Source organism: Pelmatolapia mariae, linkage group LG23 (genome assembly GCF_036321145.2).
Source record: "Pelmatolapia mariae isolate MD_Pm_ZW linkage group LG23, Pm_UMD_F_2, whole genome shotgun sequence".
Lineage (NCBI taxonomy): Eukaryota > Metazoa > Chordata > Actinopteri > Cichliformes > Cichlidae > Pelmatolapia > Pelmatolapia mariae.
This window is the reverse complement of record NC_086246.1, coordinates 49146273-49170595: the sequence shown is the minus strand read 5'-3', so window position 1 is coordinate 49170595 and position 24323 is coordinate 49146273. Positions and strand designations below refer to the sequence as shown.

The following is a 24323-nucleotide window of genomic DNA, read 5'->3' as shown; positions in this document are numbered from 1 at the left end:
GTTGTCTTTAAATAAAGCACTAACCATACAGATTAAGGAGGGGAAACAGAGGTATATTTTGCCATTGTGTAGATTGAGTGTGTGCTGAATACATCAAAGCAGTCTTATGTTCAGATCTGAACAATAAGGGAAAGGTGGGGTGATGCTGGGAGGGAGGCTCTTGAGTACTGGACTACATTACTGAGAAAGATTGACTGGAAAACTTTTTCGGCCTGACAAGCATTTGGCCGGGGCTCCTCAACAAGGAAAACAAGCAACATTCATCTATCCAGGGCTTTCATTTATATGCCAAAACATCAGTGGCAGAGCCCCTTCGCCAGCAATTTCATCATATGACTATCACATATGGACAGTGTTGGGTTACTAATAGCATGACGACTGGACTGCCAAGCAGCACTGCTGATATGACAGGAAGACAGAGGATGGCTACAGGATGGAATTATGGGTTTGTAGAAAGAAATTATGTAGCTACCTGATGAACTCATTTGCCTGGGGAATGAATGACAAAGCTAATGCTGAAAATTATTTAATGAGTAGCAGAGGGACCTTCAGATAAAGTGCTAAAAGTTGATCTCTTCCAGGTCCTTATTAGGTCCTGATTAGGTTTTTGCGTTTGCGCCAACTTAACAGACTAGGAGCTTTCTTTCCTGAGCATGCAGTTACTCCTGAGATGCTAAACCATTGCCTTTCTCATCTGTTGACACTGATTACTTTAAATGAGCCATACACAGACGTATCTTCTCCCTCCATGTGGGACTGAATATGCGTGTGCAGCTTGCAGCGTTTGTTGGACTTACCGAAACACAACATGTTGTTTTGGTAATTCGGCTTTCTTGTATGCCATAGAGCAATCACGCACACACATTTTTATTTTGGGATTTTATTAAAGTAGCTTTGCAGGATTCACAGTTCAAAATAATCCGTATGTATCTTATAGTGGGCTTCGGTGCACCTCATAAACAACAGGTGGACATGGTTTCAGTGCTTAGAGCCATACTGGGGATAGATGCACTTAATGACATCATACAGGTGCAGGAGTAGAAAAAGAAATTTCTGAAGCTGAGTGCTTAGAGCAGACTGAAGCCTGAGCTTTTGGCTTGTTCATATACTGATCTTATTTGAAAGTTTAATACGAATACCTGCGAATGGAGTCAGAAGCTGGGCTCAGAGATTGTGGCCTCTAAAGTGTCCGAGGCTCATACGGGCACATTAATATCTGCGTCACTCGCCACCCGCACCCACTGCTCACACAGCTCCAGTTTCAGGCAGCATTCAGAGGAAAAGTCGGGTCATGTGCTGAACCTCAGTTTTAATTAGCTAATGGCACTCCCTGTTTTATCTCATGCACCTGAGCTGATTGCTCACAAAAGACTCCATTTACTCCAGGAAACACACGGCATCTTGGCAGCAGGCTGCACTCTACATCTGAGCGTCTGCTGCAGAAGGACTCTCTTCCAAAAAACAGTCTAGTAAATCTAAATATATATGTTAGCTGGTTTCACACCAGTGAAGAGAGAGGAAATTCCATGATCTATGCCTTTTTTCCAGCAGGCCTCAACATCCAACTTTCCTTCAACAAGTCCTTTGACTGTGTGTCAGTCAGAGCGAGCGTGTGTTGGTGTTTGTCTCCGTATACACACATGTGCATACGTTTAGAAAGAGCGCTATTAAGCAGCTAATGCTGGCTGGCTTTTGGCATTGTGAAATGGAAGAGCGGCTCTTTGACTCGCCTTTAGCAACACGAAAATCTTTAAATGTATCCTTTTATAAAGAAGTTTTCTTTTCATTTGAAATAGTTAAAACGTCTCCTTATTTCACAAGATCCTACTCAATAATCATTTTAGCTGAAATACATAAAACATATATATTTATATGAAGCTTTCATAATGTTTCCATATGAAAACAAAATTGCACTTGCCATGTGCGGCGCATAATTCACCGCATCAACAGTGTTTGTTCTAAAATTACAAAATCCTTCTGAGAGACCATTACTATGACATTTAGCACAAACAGCTTGGAATAAGCAACATTTTATTTATGCTTGAAGTGCAGAATGAATCCTGCATCCCGCCGCAACATAAGCCCCTTTTAAAAACATTTAAAGCGCACCAATGTTTTAAAATTTTATGAGCACATTTTTCTCCAACATTTGATCTAAACTGCTTTGCCAAACCAACCAAATAAAGAGCACAACACTGTACTCTTGCCTGAAGTCACTGTGCCATGTAAACACGCCGCCCTTTGCACACAGAGCTTCAGCGGTTTAAGAAAGATGTTTTCTGAAGTTCATAGCTCCCAGTGCAGCCTTCAGACACTTCAAATCCACAAGGTCGGCCTCTGACAAAGAAGAACAATATCAAAGTCTAGGACCATGACAGGGCTGCTCTTGCTGGATATATTTTTAATATTTATGCAGACACAGGAAAAAATGCAATAAACTAAAACAACAAGTGAATTAGGCATGAAACACAACAGGATATTGCAGAGAGATTATGTTGTTTCCTTTTCGCCCGTGTGTCCCTCGGCATTTGCTTGCCCTGTGCAACAACCCAGGGCTGACTTTAATTGGAGGGAATGGGAACAAAAAATATTTTCTATAAAGGTAGCGCAACATTTTAAGAGCCTCAAATTCAGTCGTCGACTTATTTCTCAAATGGGACATTTGGTAAGATATTAGTGTGACAGACCCACGCAGGGGACGAGGTACGACTGTGGTGTTGTGATAATGACTTTTTGCCGCCAAGATGCAGCATGAAGCGAATTCTGTGCAGCTGCATGAAGAAAGTAGAAAGAGTGTATATATGGAGCGGGGGGGGGGATGTGTTATGTTTGGATGTCAGGCAGGCCTCGCTTCATGAGCGCCTGCTGGAAAGATAATAAAAGGATTAGCCCTGGTGTTTCTAGAGCATTTGGTCCTAAAACAGAATGTCTCATCTGTTTCCTCTATATGAATTGCTCGAATTCTTGAATGCCTTTGTCTATTGCATGAGCACAAGGAACACAAGAGGCATCGGTGCTAGTGGCAAAAAGCACACGTACCCAGACACCAAAAAAAAAAGAAAGAAAGGAAAAATAAGAAGGTACTTGAGAAGTTTTTCAGACGCACACAGAGACACAAGGTTTCCAATGAGGGCAGAGCATTTACTTAAACGTGTATAGACTACAAAAACACAGAGTTACAAATACACACACACACACACACACACAGAGTGTGTTTATTTTCCCAGGGCCTCAGAGTTTATCTGCTGAAGTCCCGGATCAACATACATTAAATCCCAGATGATTAGATGTGTTGATGCAAGCTTTAAACCATTTCTTATTTATGTTGGTTTTTTCTGGGGGGGAAGCAGGAGTGTTACAATTCATTGTACTGCACATGGAATCAATACTTCCTATTGTGAGAGTGATTCAACTACCATTGCCGTGACTTTGTTTTTTCATGCAATGAGCATAAACAGGAGGTTAAGGTGAGTTTCACAGTGCCTCACATCCGCAGACAAAGTCCAGCGTCTCGTCCGCACTGAGCCGAATTGTTCTCGTGCTCACATGTGGTAAACATCTCCAAAAACACACCTCGGCGCAACATTTATGCACACCTATACGAAACACATAAATCTGCTGTGTGTCACCCAGACGTGCTGTGCCTGCTGTACAAACACACATTGCTTTAATGAGCAACAATAACAACAACAACAAAAAAGGGACAAATGAAAGCCTGTAATACAACGCAACACTGAAGCTGAATTAACAGTTTAGGCACGAACAGCAAATTACTTCCAAATTTTTACTGAGCCAAGGAAGCAGAGACACTAATACCCCAGAGTGACGCAAAGCAGGGAGAACAGCAGGAACAGTTGAGTTTGTGTCTTTGCCTTCGGTCAGCAGATGTGTAACAGCAAGCATGAGAATTAGTCAGATTCAGCATGAATGTCTTAATTAGCGCACAAGGACGGCAAAACCAGACTCTCCCTTTAGTTCATTTCACAAGCCACTGTTTTTTTTAGGAAAACAAACAAGATCTGGAAATCGAAACAAGGCGCTATAGAAATATAATACATTTTTGCAATTAGCATTTGGATTTGGATGAATTCTTCAACCTGAAGAGGACCGCTCCTGACAGAGAGAGATTTGGGTGAAGCCGGGAATTGAGCAAGACAAGCGAACGTTACCGACGATGCCTCTGTGTCTCACTTCTCCAGACTACTACATTTCTCCTCATGTTTGCCTTGGATATGAATCCAATTCACTTAATACTTGTGGGACAGCTAAACTTTTAAAGCTCCCATTTAAAAGGATCAAATGCGGGCATTGTTTGGTTATGTTAACCATATGTGTTGGCTTTTCACGATCTGAATCCCTTCTCAAAAAACGAAGTGCCCGTGAAAATAAACACGGCTTCTTGCTACACAAATTGTGCACTAATTGTGTATTTGGACTGAATCATTTTAAAGGTTGGAGGGCATTTTCCATTCGTGAAGGGACGCTGGGAGGTGACAGCTTGACACTGATTAGTGTGTTGATTTGTGCAACCTGAAGCCTTACCTGCAAATACAACTGCAAATCTATTTATGCTGACGAAGTACTGCTACTCTTACAGCATTTCACATCTTCAGTGGAAGAAAAACTCTTTTGTTTTTTGCATGTTCCACTTGAAATACGGGAATTACAATCATAACTGTTTCTCAACCAAAACAAAATAAGAGTTTCTGTTGAAATTTAATCAGCAGTGAAGCAAGGCCAGTCCTTTTTTTTTTGGATACAACATGTATCTTTCTGAGAAAAAAATCATCTTGAAGTACTGTATTATGTTGTGAAATATGTGCTTGTGTTTAATTTAAACAAAAAAAAATCCCAGATGGTTGCAATTATGAGATAAACTACACTCATATTAAACTAATAAATACAACCGAATACCTTCAGAAAGAATAAGAAAGCTGACTACGAGGGGATTTTTTACAATATTCTATGTATATGTTTTGAATCTTTTGGCTTTGGTCTGCGGTGGGAGAAGAACTTAGTGGTTTATGATGACTCACCATACACTTGTTGGGTTTCTCTCCAGAATGGACCCTCATGTGAATGAGCAGCTTGTAGCGTGCATTGAAGGGCTTGTAGCGCCGAATACAGCCAGCCCAGAAACAGGTGAAGTCCTCACCTTTGCGTTGGTCGATGTGGACCTTTTCAATATGTCTCACAAGCTCCTCCTGCTGCTCAAAAGCAGCACTGCAGTCAATCCAGCGACACACCTGTTTATCCACCAGCGCTCCTCCTCCGACTTCTTCCGGCTCGGGGGCTGCGTGGGCCACCGCAGGGCCTCCTGAGGTTGGTTTGAGTCCGAGGGAAGAGCCTGGAGTTGTCTGCTGGTTGTGATGGTGTAGCGGACCGTTGGGAGGGGGCCCCACATATTGGTGCAAGTGGTAAGGCGGAGGCATGGCCGATCGAGGTGGGTGGTGAGCGTGACGAAGATTCCCACTGCGCCCACTTAAGTGATGGTGATGATGATAGTGGTGCTGAAAGAGTTTGTCTTCGCTGGGAGAGAAGTCATCGAGCGGTTCCTGCTTGAGGACAGCCCCAGATCTTTGGCCCCCATCTGGGAGACCCCCACCCTGAGGCCCCGAATGCAGAGTCCCAGACATCAGGGCCCCACTCATCAGGGCCCCACTCATCAGTAGCCCCAACCCGTCTGAGCCTCCTCCTCCAACTCCTCCCTCAGCTGTTTCTCCAGCCCCACGCCCCTGCAGCATGGAGCCCTGCTCCTCGCACAGCCCCAGGCTCTGCCCTTGGCCTTGCTCCGGCTCCCCTAATGACACTGAAGAAGAGGATGAGGAAGAGGAAAGAGACAGCAGGCAGGTGGCAGGTGAGGACAGCTGACAGCTCTCCTGTAGTGCAGCCTGCTGGGGGCTGCTGTGTGGTGGGGGCCTCTGGGGGGCTTCCCGTGAGCAGGAGTTAGAGGGTGGGGAAGCAGTAGAGGAGGAGGAGGAGGAAGAGAAGCCGGCGCTGCTGGTGTGGCTTGGCGAGAGGTTAGTACGGAACCCGTTGACGCAGGCGACCATCGACATCTGGGAGGAGGAGCAGATGATTGCGGTGATATTGATCTCCTCAGAAGCGGTGCCAACAGCTGATGGGGAACCTGTGGCAGCAGTGGCGGTGGATTGCGAGGCCAGGGACAGGCAGCGTCTCTTCAGACTGCTAGCACTGAGCAGCCGCGCTGAATGACGGGAGCCAATTGGAGACAAAGCCAGCGGGGAGGAGCCATCTTCATTATTAAACGGTTGTCCTGCGTCTCCTGGCACAGCGCTACCTACACCGCTCACTGCACATACGCCGTTACCGTTGTTGCTAACATGCAGTGATCCAACCATCTCCTCCCTGGCCACCTCCAAAACTTGGCCTGCAGTGTGGGCCTGAAATCCAGCCTGAGATGAAGACTCCACGTTGGAGATCTTGTAGCCCATTGAGCTCTCCTGTTTGACTGGGTAAGGGAGAGAGGAGCGTGCGCCGCTGGCACCACAGCCCAGGCTGGGTGAGGCCCCTGGCAGGGTCCTCTCGAAGGCAGAGGAGGATCTGCGGGGAGAAAAATACAAAAGGAATGTGAGCACTATTAGCTCAGTGCCTGTTGACAGACAGGCTGGTTCATCCTTCCCACCAACATCGCTGTCAGTGTTCTGCCTTTTCATACTGTTGTTTCATACTCTAATTTTTCTTCAGTTTAAAATGAAAATCACGTAATGCTGAAAGAGTCCCACTAACCTAAAATATTTCAGCTGAGCCTCCCGTATCAGAAGGGAGTCATGGATGAACTAGACCATGACAAGCGAACAGTAACAGAAAGGTAGTATAAATTGTTGATAATCCAAAGTGGCTTTTTTTAATGAATAAATGAAACAGGATCTTCTTGTAGTGAGGGGATATGAATGGGCATTTAAGACTAATAATAGAGCGAGGGGGAGGGTTGGATGGCGACTGAGACCGAGAGGCCACTGGCTGGTGTGTCCATCTGACGGGCTTTGATGACACAAAGGGGTTAAACCCAACCCAACAGTGGGGATAAATAGGGAGTCACCTGTTTTGGTGGTATAATTGCAGCCTATGAAGGGTCACCATTTACAATACTGTGTATTATGGTGGGAATCTTTGCCTTGCTGAATGGGGAACCCAGGTCATGTTTCTCCATGCGTTGCTGTGATCTCCTACATAATCATTCCTGTCAGTTGGCTCATTATGGATTTTGTCCAAAGCCCCTGAGTGATGTGAGAAGAGCTCTCTTTTTCCCCGGCCTGTCGTCTTTGTCTCTTCCCCAGAGCACACCCAGGAAAAAACAGCACTAATGTTAACTGGGACAGGAGAAAGCCACTGGCAGGCCTTGTCATCATTGCTGTTAATAAAGACTTGACCCCTCTTCTTCTTTTTTTTTTCTATTCAGTCGCCTCATTTCCTCTTCGGCTATACTGAAAATATTGAGAGACAATACGGGAGAAATGAAAGTCTGTCCAGACGCTTTCAGCCGGATGGCTAAGACGAGAGAGAGAGAAAGGAGTCGGGGGAGGGAGAAGGAGGACAAATCCACTTCTGCCTTGACCAACAGTAGTCACAATTTGCACACGGAGGAATTGCATTAGTGTAGCATAAATGTTGTACTTCAGTGTATTTTATGAGGCCGCTGGGCAATGCTGTCTAGCAACATATGTGTGCAACTGATTCACAATAGCAAACATAATGAGAACCATATTGTACCTGCATATTGTTAGTAACACTACACCAAACAGGAAACATTCAGAACTGGAAGTGGAAAAATATGATATCAAACGGGAATAACAGTGACACTTCACCTGGCGTCTTGATGAGGCCCATCCTGCAGAAGGAGGTCAGGTGTAGGTCTGCTGCAATGGAGGCTCTGGGAGTAAAGCCCCTCCGAATGACCCCCCGCTGGAAGCAGCAGGCTCTGCCCACATCGCATCAGGGTGCCCTCGGCATTGCCCAGCTCAGCATTTGCATCCTTCTCTGAGCAGTAGGTCCCATTCGCTGGAAACGGACAGAGATAATATTACTAAATAGTCTACTTCACAAATTGCACACCTTTTGTCAAAGCAGACTAATACATGCGTTGCGCGTGCTGATATCAAGGTATGGTTTTAGCTAGCAGAACACTGACCCGATGTTACTCTCAAATTAAAAGTTGGCTAAAGCAATCTGTGATCTGCTGACCGTCCTGGAAAAAGAGCCAGCTGAAAATAATCAGTTTACAATGGGATCCATGCCATCACGGACATGTTGAAACTCTATTACATTATGAATATTCTCTCGAGGAATAGTTGTTGGCTGCCTTAAATATCACTAGTGATACACAGAGAGCTCTTTGGCAATATCCGACTGGTGGCAGTAAGAATAACGTCACATATTAGTGCTGGAGTAACTAAGAAATTCTATTCCAAATGTCATTTTGGAAAAAGAGCGAACTCAGCCAAATGAAGTGAAACTGTTTTATCTTTCAAGACCTTTAATTAAAAAAATTAAAAATCAATTATTTTAATTGTATGTAATCAATTATCATTTATTATCACATTTTATCATTTATTTGTTTCACTGGCTAATTTTTATCTTGTAACAAGTCTAATGTAAATAGGCGGTGAGTTAATATAAAAATCAAGAGCTACTGCACTAAACACAAAGATGTTTATCATCTCATAAAAAATAACAATTAAAAATATACAAATAAATAAAAGGAGCATAACTGCTGAGGAGTTAAGAAGACAAAATTCATTTTTCTGTTTAAAGAAAAAAACAGAAAAATGTGTTACCAAATTCAAATCTGTCATAACCTGTTTTATTCAAATGTGTGTTTTAACACGTTTGACTGTCTAATGCGATTACTCTATGAAGATTGCATACTTTATGATTGTGGCCATAAATATAATAAAAAACAAAGAGAGGGATGAATGTGAGAGGAGGGAGGGCTTGGTGTATGAGGAAATGTTTTTGAAGGGTAAGTCGATATCCCCACACTCGTGTGCAGGCGACTGCGCGTCCCCTGTTCCAACTTTCTTAACTCAATTTCTTAAATTTAATTTTCTGCTAACAATATTACTGATAATGTTATCACACACTACAAGCTATAATTAATAAAACCAACCAACTATTCTGTATGCGAAAGAAAACATTAAGAAGGTCCAGGAAAAAAAAGAAAGACAAAAAGCACATAAAGGAGAAAATCTACTAAATGTAGTGAAACATATGCAAAAATAGGGATTTATGAAAAAGGAAAAACAAAGGCGTAAGAAAGCTATTACAACATTAGTAACAGATGGAAAGAAAGGGTAAACAATAGGAGAGAGAAAGGGAGGGAATGTTTTGGAATATGGGAAAAAGGTTATAAGAATGAACAAAAGACAAGAGAGAACAAGGGCACTTTGTGGTCATGTTATCCTCAGTTTAACAAACATATTTTCACATATCCTTCCTACAGCTGACGAGCCCAAAGTCTCCGCTGCGTTTGTCTTTTCGTGGGTCACAGCAGAAACACAAAGAAGTAGAGAAAAGGCAAAGCGAGCAACGCAAACAGTGCAGCATCGCCAAGGGACTTCAGGAACAACGCTGCTTTCACTCAAAACTGTTAACAGAAGGCGAGATGAATTTCAGCTCTCGCCTGTTTTCAAGCAACACAAATCACTCTGTTTATCAAAATCTGGACTGCTCCATTTTGTTTTATTTTATTTATTTTATTTTATTTTTACCATTTGTTGGCTGAGCATCTCACCGGTTCGTGTATACAAATGAGTTTCTGTATGAAATCTTCAAGACCCGACGATGTGAACCAAGCATCTCCCCGCCTTAAGTTAGAAATCAATCAGGCTTTGACTGAATGCACATGCACTCTCACACATATGTCCTAGTTACCAGCCTTTATTAATAATAAAAAAACAAAATCAGATTGACACCAGGTGCTCCAAAAAAATCTAAAAAGAAATACGAGACAGTGTTCATTACTCCCTTCCACAATAATGATGTTTGCAGGAAAAGAAACGAATTACACACAGAGATAAACAAGATAAATATCTAGAAATGATGATGAGTTGTCTTAAAATTGATTTACAATAACAGGTGCAGAATTCATTTGCTGTTTTGCAGGACAGCCTAAAAAGAAAGAAAGAAAGAAAGCGCACCCTCTGTGGGTTCTAAGCTTTTATATATCAGGATATAATAAAAATATTTATGTCCTTTGAACGTCTTTAAATTAGGGACATATAACCTGAGACGAACAACATAATACGACACATTTCACCTTGTCATTGTCGATTCAAGGCAAAATGCAGAAGCATTATGTGAAGAACTAAGTACCCCCCGAGGTTTAATACACTGTCCAATAGACGGTCTCGCATTTGACTTTAAAATACTTTCACGGTTGGCTCAATGACTGCAAGGTGCTCAGGCCCCGCGGCTGCAAAACAAGACCAAATCATCACCCATCCACCACCTTGCTTGACAATTTGTATGAGGTGTTAGGTTTTCTCCAAACGTGGAGCTGTGCATTATGGCCAAACATCTCCGCTTTGCTCTTTCGAACTTTTCTGAGAGAGGAGGCTTTCTCCTGGCAGCCCGCTCAGTCTCTTTCTATTTGTACCGTCAGAGATGTAGCTCTTGGCTTTTTTACATTTCTCTCATCATTGCGCAGTCTGACCTATGTGAATTTGCTGGGACATCCACTCTTGGGAAGATGTGCATCTGTCTTAAGTGTTTTCCAGTTGTGAATAATCTTTTCACTGTAGAATAATAGCCTCATAAATAACCTCCCAGCAGCTCACAATTCAAAAGGGTGTACTTAATGTTTCACATACGGTTTCTGCATTTTGGCTTGATTTTTGTGAAATATAAATTGTCACAGTGCAATACGTGAAGTGTTTTTGTTTTTGCTCATCTGACATTGTATTTACTTGCTTAAAGTTCTTGTGTGGCTCAAGGTGTTTAGACAATTTTTTACATTTTTTTATTATATTAACTCTCAACTACAAACCCAATTCCTAAACACTGGCCCGTGATCTTCAGGCCCTCAGAGGGAACCGCATTAAAAACAGGCATGATTCTGCCATGGATGGAAATCACTCCATGAGATTGGGAACACTTCCAGAAAACACTGTCTTAAACACAGTTCACTGTGCCATCCACAAAGGCAGGTTAAAGCTTTACCAAGCAAAGAAGAAGCCATGTGAGTGTATCCAGAAACGCTGCTGTCTTCTCTGGGTCAAGCTGTTTAAAATGGACTGAGGAAACGTGGAAAACTGTAATTTGGTCAGACTCTTTTTGGAAAATACGAGATGAGAAACCATCTGGATTGTTATTAGTGCTCAGTTCAAAAGCCTGCATCTCTGATGCTATAGGGGTGTATATGGAGTTAGCAGCCTGAACATCTGGAAAGGCACCATCAATGCTTAAAGGCATATACAGGTTTCACAGCAACAATGCTAAACCCCGAACTGTGGCTATTCCAGCAGCGTGGCTTGGTGGTAGAAGAGTGCTCGACTCACCTTGAGACTGCACCAAATGAAAACATCTGGCACATAATGAAACAAAACTATGACAACCCAGTACTGTGGGGCAGCTATGATTCTATATCAGACAAGAATGAGACAAGTTTCCCACGAGTCCAACAACTGGTCTCCTCAGGTCCCAGACTTCGTTAAAAGAAGACGAGATGTTACATAGTGGTCCTGTCCCATCTGTTTCCATCAAATTCAAAAGTTTGCTTCTTTATATATTTAAAATATGCACAGCACTGCCCTTCATTTGGACATTTTCCTTTGTCACCACCTGATGAATGTAAGACATTTATCAGCAAAACTCTTCTGTCTCTGTCCATTTTGGACGAGGAAGTAGTCAGCAGGACATAAACAAAGCCACGTGATCCAAACAGACAAATATTGACTACGACTACATCTGTTTGCCCAACCTACAAACCACAAACTAAATGAAATTAATGATGATCGATTAAATATGTTTGAGCATAAATTGTGTAGAGCAGCAAAAAAAAAAAAGAAAAAAAAAAAAAAAAGCACTGGGCACATGCAAAGTAGTCTACAGCAGTTTTTAAAATTTTATTTTTGTGTATCCTTTCAGTAAAAGTTACACTTACACATAAAGTTTTATGGACTTCCTCTGATCTTATGTAGGACTCTACATGCGATTTTCCAGCAGTTTACGTGCTCATTTATAAACAGGCAGGAATATTTCCTGTAAGATGTAAAATATGAACATACATTTTAAAATGTCTCTCCTCCTGCGTCCAATATTCACATCCACGTATTGCTTAAGTAGCCCAGTGTCCAGGTGTTGCAACTCAGGGGTTGTCTTAAACAAGAGGCACCTTCTGATTTTCTCCAGGACACTGAAGTAAAAGTGTTTCATGAGTGTTAAAGGTCTTGATCCCTTCACTGCAGAGAGTTGGCGCTCCAGTGGTTTAGAGCTTTGTGACATTAACAGAATCAGTCATGCTCTGGTTGGGGAAACAGCAGCCTCCTCAGCCATATGGTGGTTTGGACCGAATCCAAACGTAAAATCAGTTTATATTGAATGTGCTATGGTAATTCACTGTTGAACATTTCATTGTGTGTTAGAGCCTAGTTTGATCAGGAGGTGGGAGCCAGATAGAGCATCAGGGACTGAGGTGAAATGTAAGACATCCAACAGGAATGACAGGTGAAGAGTGTGTGTGTGAATGAAAGAGTGAGCGACTTAGAGAGAAAGAGACAGAGGTGATCATTCTTTGGATTATGTAGAGTTTATGGCTCGCCTATTGAGCGAAGCAGCTATGCATCATACTTTACATTCCCTTGGCTCTGAGTTTGAATTTTTTGCTTGTTATGTTCTGAAAAACACTTGAGAAAGAGAAATGTGTGTCTGTGTAATCCATTAATACAGTTGAACGGATCATGGCTGAGCAGCCTATACAGCTTTATCACAAGCTCACAGGCAACACAGCAGTTAAATGGAGGAACAAAGAAATGAGCCAGCAAGGAACAAGGGCAATATCCGAAGCTGGAAACATTAAACCAACATGAAGAATCAAAACCTGCAGTCCCTCAAAATGGCTACTGGACGCTGGCTCCAAAACGAAAGCCAACTGATCCCCACACACTCTAAATTTCAAACGACCAGACATAAACAGGTTTACAGCCTGGAACAAAAACATCTTTGCTCTCTACAGCTAACTTCCCCTTTCATATTTTTTGTTTTACCCATTAAAATTATATTGAGGCAGTTGTGCATTACTAAAGGTATGACCAGACTGACTGATGGATGCTGACACAGGCAGCAGCAGCAGCTGTTTGCTGTGCAATAGCAAATTTGTGCTATTGCACTGAAGTCTGACAAATATATGGCTTACTATGAGGTTAAGTACACTAAAAGCCCATAGAAGATGTGCTTACTGTAGCTTAAGTGCATTAAATTCCAGAAATGTATGTGTGTATTAGGTCCGAGTCATACTGAGCCAGAAATCGGTTAGTGACCATCTAGCAACCACTGGTTGCTGGGAAAAAAATTATATTCTGTGAATGGTTTGCGAATTATTGCTGGAGGCTGCTGAAAGTCACTAGCATGAAATTGGCTGCAAAGAGGTGAAGATGGAAAAGATTCTTGTATTTGTTTCGGTTGGCTAACAGGTTGACACGGTCACCAGCAAGTTGCACAGCAGACAGCAACTTGTCTGCAAAAGTGGTACGAAACGGCGAAAAGCACTGTGCAAACTGGATATGGAGATTGCTCGCGTTCAAACTAAACACACTGTGAAAGGTTTTGTTTGCGGTCGTAAAGTTCAACTTTTAATTAAGCCAAATGTTTAAGTTTCACTACAGCTCAGACAAGTCGAAGTACTTCATGCAAACTCTACTACCAATCAAAACAAGCAGAGATTAGGTTTTTTTTGTCACCGATTTCACCCTATGACAGCCAGCTACCATTCAACAACCGGTTGGGGAATACACAGCAGCCGGAGGTAGGGCGGGGTTTGCCAACTAGTCCCTAAGTCTGTCTGGCTAAGGCCTTAGTTAGCACTATTTAGCAGCTATCTATGGGTGCACCATGCTAGCCAAGCTCTTAAGTGTCAACCAACTTCATTAACCAACACATTATGTTTTTTTCATAGTAAATGTTAAATGTAAAAACAATTCACCTTAACGCCCACTCACATCCTGGGCCAGCTGACCTCAGGAAATCACATGATAGGTCGGGGCCAGGTTTCACAATGAGCTCACCCGAAACCTTGGCTGATTGTGACCTACACCAGTTTTCACACCTTGGCTTGTGTGATTAGGTAGAGGATCATTAGGGGGTCCATTCTCCCTCTCGGGGGGGAAACTCCCACAGCGCTTAAATCTGGGACTCTCCACCATTTGACCCTTGAACTGAAGAAGCTTCTCAGATGAGAGGTGAAACATCTTCAAGCAACCTAAAGAAGTCCAGACACTTTTCTTTCCAAGCTCCTTAGACTACGGTGACCTGGATGACTGAGAACCTTCACAGGCGTAAAAACAAAATCTTCAAGAGGAAAATCCAAACCTTAAGTTGAACTTGAACTAGTACTGTGTCCAATCCCGTTACGCACTACAGAACAAGCAGGGTGGGATGGTCCTCTGTTATACACGGTTGCAAACATTCAGGCCCATTTAGGAGTGATGCTGTAAGGCCGTGAGATCAGGGAAGCAGGGGCAGAGAGAAAGGCAGAAAGAAAGAGGCAGGGCAGTGCCAGAACCACCAGGGGCAAGTGTTGTTTTCAGTACGAAGAGCATGTACAGATGTGCTGGCTCATCCCAACAAAGAGCCACTGATGTTAGCATTGCCAACTAAAGACAGAGCCACAAATAAGGAGTCTATTGTTATCTGTCTCTTAAGACACCACCCCTAAAAAGAAAAAAAAAGGTCTCTTCTGGGAATGACAGGAAACTTTGTAACAATGTCTAATAATACTCTTACATTCAAAGTGGTATCTTCTGTTCCATAAATGTCATCACATGGTTTTTATTGCTCAATCTGCCTCCTGTATAATTAAAGCACCACGTTCCTTTCAGTGCACATCACTAAAGGATGGCAGTAAACTGCAGAGCTCAATGAGATGTATAAGAGAGGAAATAAGACTAAAGGAGCCAGCACGTATGCGCCATTGGACATGAATATATAAACTAATCCCTCAAATAAGATTGCAATTATAACTGGATAAACGGGGTCATTGGAGAACTTGTTTTGGGACGTGTTTGATTATTTTTTTGGCCGACTACGTGGAGAGAAATAAGGTTCCAGCCACCCGTACACTCCGCCTGCTCTGATGTCATCCATTTGTCATGCTTCCTCATTTGAAAAAAATCCCTTGGGAACACAGCACACAAAGTTATAAAGATCAGATGCATCGTGATCGTGAGTGGAAAGGGCTTTCTAATCCTTTCCCCGCTGATTAATGTAGCCACTGTGGCCATGGAGGCTGAACATGAAGACAATAGACAGGAACAATGAATGAATGCAGACTCGATAATTCTTATAATTAGGGCACGACTCACTCTTTAGTGGAAGGTTGTGGTCACTGTGACTGTGATTACGCTGATTGTTAAACACGCTTCACATAACTGGACGAATTTCACGTAGCGGATCAGGGCCAGTTAGGGTGCGCTGTAACTGTACACCTATTCAGGCTGCCTGCAGGGCTGATGATCAGAGTCATGTTCAAATTCAGCAGTGTTGTGCCTTGGCTAAAAAACTCTCGCCTGACCTCAGTGACTAATAAATGACTAATAAAGCAGAGCAGACATATGTCTTCAATCAAACAGAACTTAACCCTACTGAAACAACATGACTATTATCCCAAGATACTCCGTTATGACTGCATTACCATACAAAGCATTCCAATCTACACAGTACTGAAAAGATCAAACCACATCATTACATAGTTTCAAGTCTGTGTCGCTGTCTCCCTATATGAATCTCTCTCCCTCCGACTCTCTTAGTCTCCATGTTTCTCCATAGACAATACCAGTCGGCCATCTGATCAACAGATGGTCTGGAAGGATTATTAAGTGTAATTGGTGGTAATCTGGGGCGATTTTTTATTTTGGTGACACTTCATTTTCTATAATTCTCGCCTCTCCCTTTTAAGTCACCTAAGCAGTGTGTTAAGTGCCAGAGTGAGACTGCACTTGTGCCAGCGTTTAATGCGTTCAAGTCTTTAGAGACATGCAGGCCTCAATGAAAAGCAGATGTGCAGATGGATAGAGAGTTTAAGGAGAGGAAAGGGGAGCGATCGGAGGTGTACTGTACTTAAAGCAAGGGGAGGCTGTTGAGGGGGTGTCGGAGAAGGAAATGGGATGTGAGGAGTGTGATGCAAACATCTGAACCCAAGGTACAACAAGCTGCCAAAACCGCAAGACAGATGCCTCTGGAAATCCAACGTGACACCTCAACTGGCCCCACTTTGGCACCATAAATCATAACATTCAGCACATAAACAGTTAATAATGATCATTTTATCCCCGTCTGCCCCAGCGCCACCACCTGCCACGGTTCTCCCCCCATCATTCCTGTTTCGACAGGAGACAGGTCAGCGCATATGAGTGAGTGTCGGCAGACTGTGGGTCTTTGCGGTGGGATGCTCTGGTTGTGCGTGTTGTCCGGTGCAGATGTTGTGTATTAGCGTCCAAAGCCTTTCCCGACTCCTCTGAATCTCATAACTCATGTCTATATTTGTGTCTGCGGCATAGGCCCGGAACTTATTTGTTTGCTTAGTAATGGATGTATGATTGAAAACCTGAGGGCACAAGTAAATGAAAAATAACAACGTCTAGGGAGGAAGCTCCTCTTAAAGCAGGTGCCGAGTAAAGGGAAGAAGAAAAACTCTATTAAATTACTGGTGCAGCACAGAAACGTCAGTGTTTTCGTAGCAGGATTACAAGTACCAGCAGACATGAGAACCTCGGGAGGATAAAAAATCAATTGGTTCTGGCGGATTTTAGCCCCTCACAAACCAGGTATCTTTGCTTGTCCCCGTTTTCTCATGGTCAGCTTGGTCACATAAAAACCCAAGATTATATGCAAGAAAGCCAAACGGACAGGTTCAACCTCAGAGTGAAGAAAAGAAGCGCTCCTGGGTCTCCAGCTGCAAATTTTAATCGTGTCTGAGAAAAGAACAAAAATGTATTAACAGCATCAGCCGCGTTAAGAAAAGTGTAAATAAAAACTGAGAAACAGCATATCGTGGATACGACTGGTTGTTCCCACTAAGTGCCTGCACAGTTTTAAGGCGCGCTGATAAACGCAGCGGTCGGTAAATGATTAGCTCTGCTGTCTTTTAGAGAAGAGAGAACATGTTGTGGGAAGCAGGGGTCCTCATAATGCCAGGCTCTTCAAATGGAGCACTGCTAACCGCAGTCATGAACACAAACAAATAGTTGGCAGCCAAAAACCCACCATCTTCATCCCCACCGACCAACCCCACCCACCCCATTCCAGTGCCAGCCTTCGCACCAGCCAAGTCCCAAAGACCAACTGCTTTGACTAAAAGAGTCATTCAAATCCCAAACAGGAGAGAATGCTTCAGGATTATGTGACTCCAGATACACACAAGCATTTATCTCTTTATTGTTTTTATATGTGTGAGAGTGAGAGGCTGGGATCACTGATGTCCTCCCTGATTTACATAATTAAAACTTTACACTTGTGCATGTCACCACCTGGTGGTAGCATTTTGTCACTGGTGGCTCCCTTACAGACCATCATTTTTTTTTTTTTTGAGAACAAAGATTTGAGCAGGCGATCCCTTAGGCTGAAAAAATAAAACTGGGATTGGATGAAAGTGGGTGGGTTTAGATTTTAAATAATAGCCATTAAGCTCATATTTTATCAGTTTTGGAGGCACTTAAATTTAGTAAAAAAAAAATGTAGATGTTACTTTAAATATGTTCATTTAAAAGCTTTACATAAATGGAAAAACTTTCAAGTCACAGCTTTTCTCAGTTATTAAACGGATCCGTTTCTATCTGAACTTCAGAAAATGACCCATCCAGGTTTTAAGATGTATAAAAGCAGGATGATCACATTAGCACGAGCAGCATAAACAAAATGGCATCTGAACCAAAAAAAGAAAATAACTCGGCAAACACAAATCCAGACAGAAATATGGGGAAAGTCCTTATAGTACTCCCATTGTTTGCACAGTGACCTCTGCAAAGGGCAGTTTAAAAAAAAAAAGCCCAAAGCACCACAGCAATGATTGATTATCACAAAAATAAGCATATCTTTTGTCTTCAAGTCAAACTCTTTTAGAACGTTTGTTAATATAGCAAAAATGTGCATAGTCAACAAACCACAATAAAGCCACAAGTAGCCACAACTTTCTCCTGACAATCACTATGATAACAAGATATTGCCCGCAAATCTACACACTGCCAGGATTAATCACAGAGTTTTACAAGGAGCGCTGAGCCAAACCACATCCTATAATTTGACAGCGAAGCCACATAAATGTAAAGGCCAAACAGCGCACAAAGCATCAGTGAGCACTGTGGACCGACTTGATCGACCAGCAAACTGACAAATCGTGATGCACTTGGCTGGCAGACGTGACAGGGACGCTTGGCTTGGTGACAGACACCTTTACAAGGCTGGTGAACAACGTGGCTCCGGAGGTTGGCCAAGAGCGCTGAAACCTCGGCATGGGATCAGGAGGTGCTTCAAAGCTAGACAAGAGGTGGCTCTGTTTGGGGAGGCAGCAGTAAATACTGGCAGAGTGATGTAGCCAGTCCAGAGGTTTGGGACTGACGAGCACTCGAAGTACCGCACCCTCAGAGAAAGCGTTTAATGTGTGTCTGGTATACTTCTCAATAGAATCAGGTTATTATTTTCAACAACTAAACAAAATAATCTTACAAAGTACATTAAAACGTTTTAAATCAATGACTATTTAAAAAGCTTTAGAGCCCACACCTCTGTAGGTAGAGACTACTTTTGAGCGCTTGTGTTTTTGTATGCGTGTTTGTTTGAGTCCACTCATGAGAATAACCAGCGTATATAAATCTGCCATTAAAAATAAACATTTCGATTTAGTGCAGAAGTTGCGTTTCCCTGCTTAAACAATAGGCCTCAGTTTGTCTGTGTGCCCACTGAAGTCGTATCAAAACACAGCAGAAGTCCCTGTGAAACTACACTGAAATCAGATCCATTTCGTCAAACATCAGCATGAACCTCTACTTGTTGTAATAGTGCAATAAATCTGTGGTGTTGAGAATGTCTGGCTTAAGAAGGTAACTTTAGACAAACACACATCATTCGATTTGAAGGCTTTATTTGAATGTTGAAATGTTTTGCACGTATTCCAACAGGAAAACAAAAGACAGATTCATGTCAGACGTTTTCCTATTTTCTGAGCAAAATAATATTTGACAGAGCTTTACAGGATCAAACTTCTCTTTATATCACGACACAATATCAAGTTACATAAAGTTATCAAATTATGGGGACTATAAAAAGTTACATTGTAATTACTTGCAGATTTTGTACAATAAGTTTGTATATATTTACGATTATTCCTCATTTTTAACACCAACACATTGGGCATATTTAGATATTAGGATCAAATTCTGAAACTATGTTAAGAGTAAAATAGTTGGACTACTTTAGAGTGAGTTACTTGGCATGTACTTGTTTTGTAAAGCAGACAATGATTAAGTAATTAGAAAGATGACTTCCTGACTTCAAAAAGAGGAAAAAAATGTGCTGAGAGTAATGAGAAACAAAGTAAAATATAACTAAACTATTAGAGTCCTCTGGTTACTTTTTTTTATAACTACTGTAACTACCAAAACAGTAACAGCTATGGTGACTGTAACTGTCACTGCTGAGAAAAATTAATACACTCGTGACTGGTTAAGTGGTTGATGGAGGAGAGATTTTACCTGTGACATTTAGATAGCAGGTCAGCATTTGACATAAATAAAACAAAAAGACATGAAAGTACAGATCTATCCTCCCCTATCAGCAGTTTGGTGGTAATGTATTGTAACTTTGTTTCTCTTAATAGAAACAGAGCATCGTTTAAATACCACAACCTGGGTATTGTTGCTGTCTCTACCTTTATGGCCCCATTGTACCCATCTGCTGATGGCTGCTTCCAGCAGGGTAATATGCCACTAAGCTCAAATCATCCCAAACTAGTACTCAAATGGTCTGCACAGTTATCAAGTCTCGATCCAATAGAGAACCCTTTGGATGTGGTGGAGCAGGAGATTTACATCACAGATGTGCTGCTGACAAACCTTCACAACTGTGAGACGCTGCCAAGGCAATATGGATCTGACCACAAAGAATTAAAGCAGTTCTTAAAGTGAAAAAGGGTCCCATCAACAGGCAGTGATACCTAACGGTAATCTCATCTTACTACTTTAAAATTACTTTTAAAAGAAATGTAACCAACTGTTATGCATTTCCAAACATTTGAGTTAAACGTCATGGTAACAGGCTCACAACATCAACAGCAACATGCTGATATATAACACAGATAATGAACCGTACTCAACATTTTGCTTGGCAAGCTACTGTACAGCAGAGCAAAATGGTAATTGGTCGTTTTTATAAAGCAAATTAATTGTATTGAGTGATAACGGTGCAACAGGAAATCATAAAGGAAACATTAACATCTGGTCCAAATTTCATGGCTGCCCATTTAACTGTTTTCTAGACATTTTATTGAAAACTACAGTAAACCTCATGGTGGCACTAAAGTAAAAGTCAGAAGATTAACAGGTTAGGGTTAGTGTAAATAATAAAAAAAATGTCTGCCAAACAATATTCAGGACAATTAATGAGGGAATGTGTGTGTGTGTGTGTGTGTGTGTGTGTGTGTGTGTGTTATTCCCCGTAGGGAAATTACTCCTTGGCATTTAGCCCATTCACCCAGTGAAGCAGTGGGCAGCCACCACCAGTGCAGCACCGGGGAGCAGTGTGTGGAGACGGTACCTTGCTCAGGGGCACCTCAGGCTATCCCTGGAATACGGATAATGTGGGAAAACTTTGGGCTGCTGGTGAAGGAAAAGTCGGGGAGTATCACCAAAGTTATTTCTTTTCTGGAAACGTGTATCTGTTCATTTCAGTGCAATCAGTTCAACACTTTTAGCGTTCACCGTGTGGATTAAATCAATGTAAATTAAAGCTAAGTAAGTAATCATCCCTTTCCAGAACAGCCAGATAATATACTGCTTTGTTAGTCTCAGTGATCCCTGCTGTGCCAGTGGCCTCTTCATTATGGGCCGAAAGGCTGTTGGTACAAAACTCACAGTACTTCTTCAGTCCTCTTCAGCCAGCACCCAATATTTACAAGCAAGCCCAGATCTGTGAGAGAATTCGATTGAACACAGATGGCAGGAAATTCCTTGGAAATGACAGTGGCCAAACTCAACCACACAACATGAGAGTATCTCCATGTAGCAGGGGCATCGAGGACCTTCTGATAGATAATATCTCTTCTTCTCGCCCGGCACCGCTCCGTGCCATTGGTTACAGTTTGACAAAAGAAAAGATTTATGTGACGTCTGTAAAACAAGTAATCAATTTTCAGCAATTATTGTATACTTTTAATGGTTTCGAGCCAGCAGTGGGGGAGAAATAAATGAATAGTTAGGAAAAGGTTTGGAGGAAAACTCCCTTGATGGTCGGTGGTCCAACTGAGAGGTTGAATTTAAGTGTTGGTAATTAGATCACATTTGGATGGAGCAACATTTGAAAATGATTATTCTGTTACCTACACACAGCGCACATAACCTTCTGTTATTCTCAGAGGGGATGCTAGTTGTTTAAAACAAGGGCCAAACCAGATGTTTTGGGAACCAAAAGAGGAATCCGATTTCACTTCCTACTTCTTTCTTACTTTTTGTTGTTGTAGCGCAGGAAGAATAATGGAATGTTGCTTTGTGAAAAGGATATGTTCAAAGCATGCATAGTAATTGCTTTGGCTTTTGAAGTCTTTGGTTAAAGCTGGGGTCACTGCTCCTCCACAGTGTCCAGAATGAATATTAGCTATAGTCAAGATGACTGGGCTTCAAGTCAGCCTGAAAATGCAGCTCTCTGAGGAAAAGGAGCTTTTTTAAAAGTGTGTAATTTGCTTTGACAGCAGAAACTAAGAGCCAGGGCTTTATTTGTGATTTGATTACTGTAGCAAGCTGATACGCTGACTAATAAAAAGATCATTTTGGTGCTCCATAATATGAGAGCACCCAGCTGTGGTTAATTAATGAATTAACTTTGGCTTAAAGTGTTTATTTTGCACACACAAATACAAAATGGCTAATATTCTGTAACACTAAGGAAATGTGCTATTGCACAGCAGTCTCCCACCAAAGGGCCATAATAATGACCATAACCTGGCCTGGGGACCTCCTCCTCGTAGACCCAGAGGGCACCACAGAACTGGAGTTTTCATAAATATACAGAATAAATAAGAGCGGGGCCCAGGTTCTCCACCGAGCAAACCTGTGTTGAATTTCAAACCACACATACCTAAGGAAGTCAGCAATACCGTTCTTTTATTGTGTGGGGAGTCCTCATTCACCAATGGCTTTGGCATTGAAGACCACCCCCCTCACACCACACACACAGACTCGCAAAACAGAGAGCACACAGAGGCAGGAGCACGCACTCTAAGTAACTTGAGATGGACAGTCTACCAGACATTATATATCACCGAAACATCAAACAAATTTCCACAATGCCGCTGTGAGGAGGATGAGGGGGCTGCAGTTCAATCAAGCCCTCATCTACAAACTCAGGAAGAGCCCACTGTTAGCCACCACTTGAGAAGTGATGGCGTGACTCCTGAGCCCCCGCGGTTACAGGGACTAAGGCACAGTGGGGCCCGTTAAAGCCAAAAATGGCACCAAGTGACACCTATGGAAACACATTTAATCTTGTGCGGTGTGAGGTCAATACGCAGGTATTTACACAGACAGGAGCCCTGCGTATTGGAACAGACAGGGCCACCATCAAAGAGCTTTACGAGCAAATATATTCTCACTGCGTAAGCATTTCAGATGTCCAAGCACCGAAGGCCTACAGTGTTTTTCCTTCTCTTGTTTAATGGCTGTAATAAGATTCCTTTTGTTATGATTACTGCTCTCGCTGCGTCCCTTCACCGTGTGAGTCAGCCGACGGTTAGAAGCAAAGCAAGATGTGACTTTTGCGTAATTATTTGGGAGTTGCGACCGATAACTCCAACTGAATGTGGGTCAGTCCAAAAAATTCATAAATAATAATAAATAAATAAATCAGTGTCATTAAAATACTGAGTGAATAAACAGGAATCGACTTTTTCTTGGCATTTATAAGAAGTCGAGATAGAGTGTGTCTCCTACAGATACACAAAGCTATGTATGGTGAGCATTAGAATAATAAGAACCACAGAACAATGCACTTTTTTATTCTCTAACTGAGATTATTCCTAACTATATGTTCTACATTCTGTTTTAAACAACTTTGTATTGATTTTATATATTAGCTTAGAGATGTGATTTTTCTATGACATGTATTTCATAGTTTTCTTTTTCCAACTCTTTCACATCCCTTAAAACCATCAGAGAGACATTTGATCTGCCCCAGATTCATTCACAAGTACTGACCACAAACATACAGTCAGAATCATGAAGAACTACATGTACTGTATCTTCACCGACAATAAGAACAACGAGTCCCGCAACAGATGGTATGAATCCCACAGAGCCCTGCTCTCAACATCATGAAGGCAGCCTGGAATTACACGAGGAGCCTGAACTGAGACGGCCTGAATCCAAAGAAAAACAACAGCTTGTAGTGGCTTAGAGAAACATATATATCCAGATTTGAGATTTCGGATATCGTACCACAGGCAGGACCATTTGTAGCACAAACTTGTTTTTTCTTTTTGTTGTGGAAGAACAGCAAAGAAGAACAAGACAGCCTTTTTTCATCTTATCAGGTTACGACTTTAAATTGATTCTGTTAAAAGCGCAGAGAAAGGAAACATGGCTTATTTGGTCCTTTTATATATAGTACGCAGGTTTATAGATTATGGGTTATTTTAAAGACGATAAATACTGAATGAACAGCATATCCATTCACAGAATTACACAAAATTATAAAATAAGGAAACGCTTAAGTACTCCAGAAATATTTGAAACACCAGCATAGTCTGGTACATATTACATTTATGCACTAAAGATCTGGATATATGTTTAAGGTTTGCTCTGAAGAATAACTGGGACGACACAGCTCCCTGACAGATAGAAATCTAAACTAAAAATACCTAATAAAATTATTATGTACAAATATTT

At 41.9% G+C, this 24323-nt stretch overlaps 1 protein-coding gene across 1 annotated transcript in view; it reads right to left on the bottom strand.

Moving 5' to 3' along the window:
- The window catches only part of LOC134620142 (zinc finger protein GLIS1), a 74686-nt gene that overhangs the window by 37282 nt on the left and 13081 nt on the right, over window positions 1-24323 (bottom strand). Inside the window, exons 3-4 of the mRNA XM_063466126.1 lie at window positions 7830-8022; window positions 5037-6564 (exon numbers count right to left, since the gene is read on the bottom strand). Coding sequence (XP_063322196.1) covers window positions 5037-6564; window positions 7830-8022 — 1721 coding nt within the window. The remainder of the gene's footprint in view (window positions 1-5036; window positions 6565-7829; window positions 8023-24323) is intronic.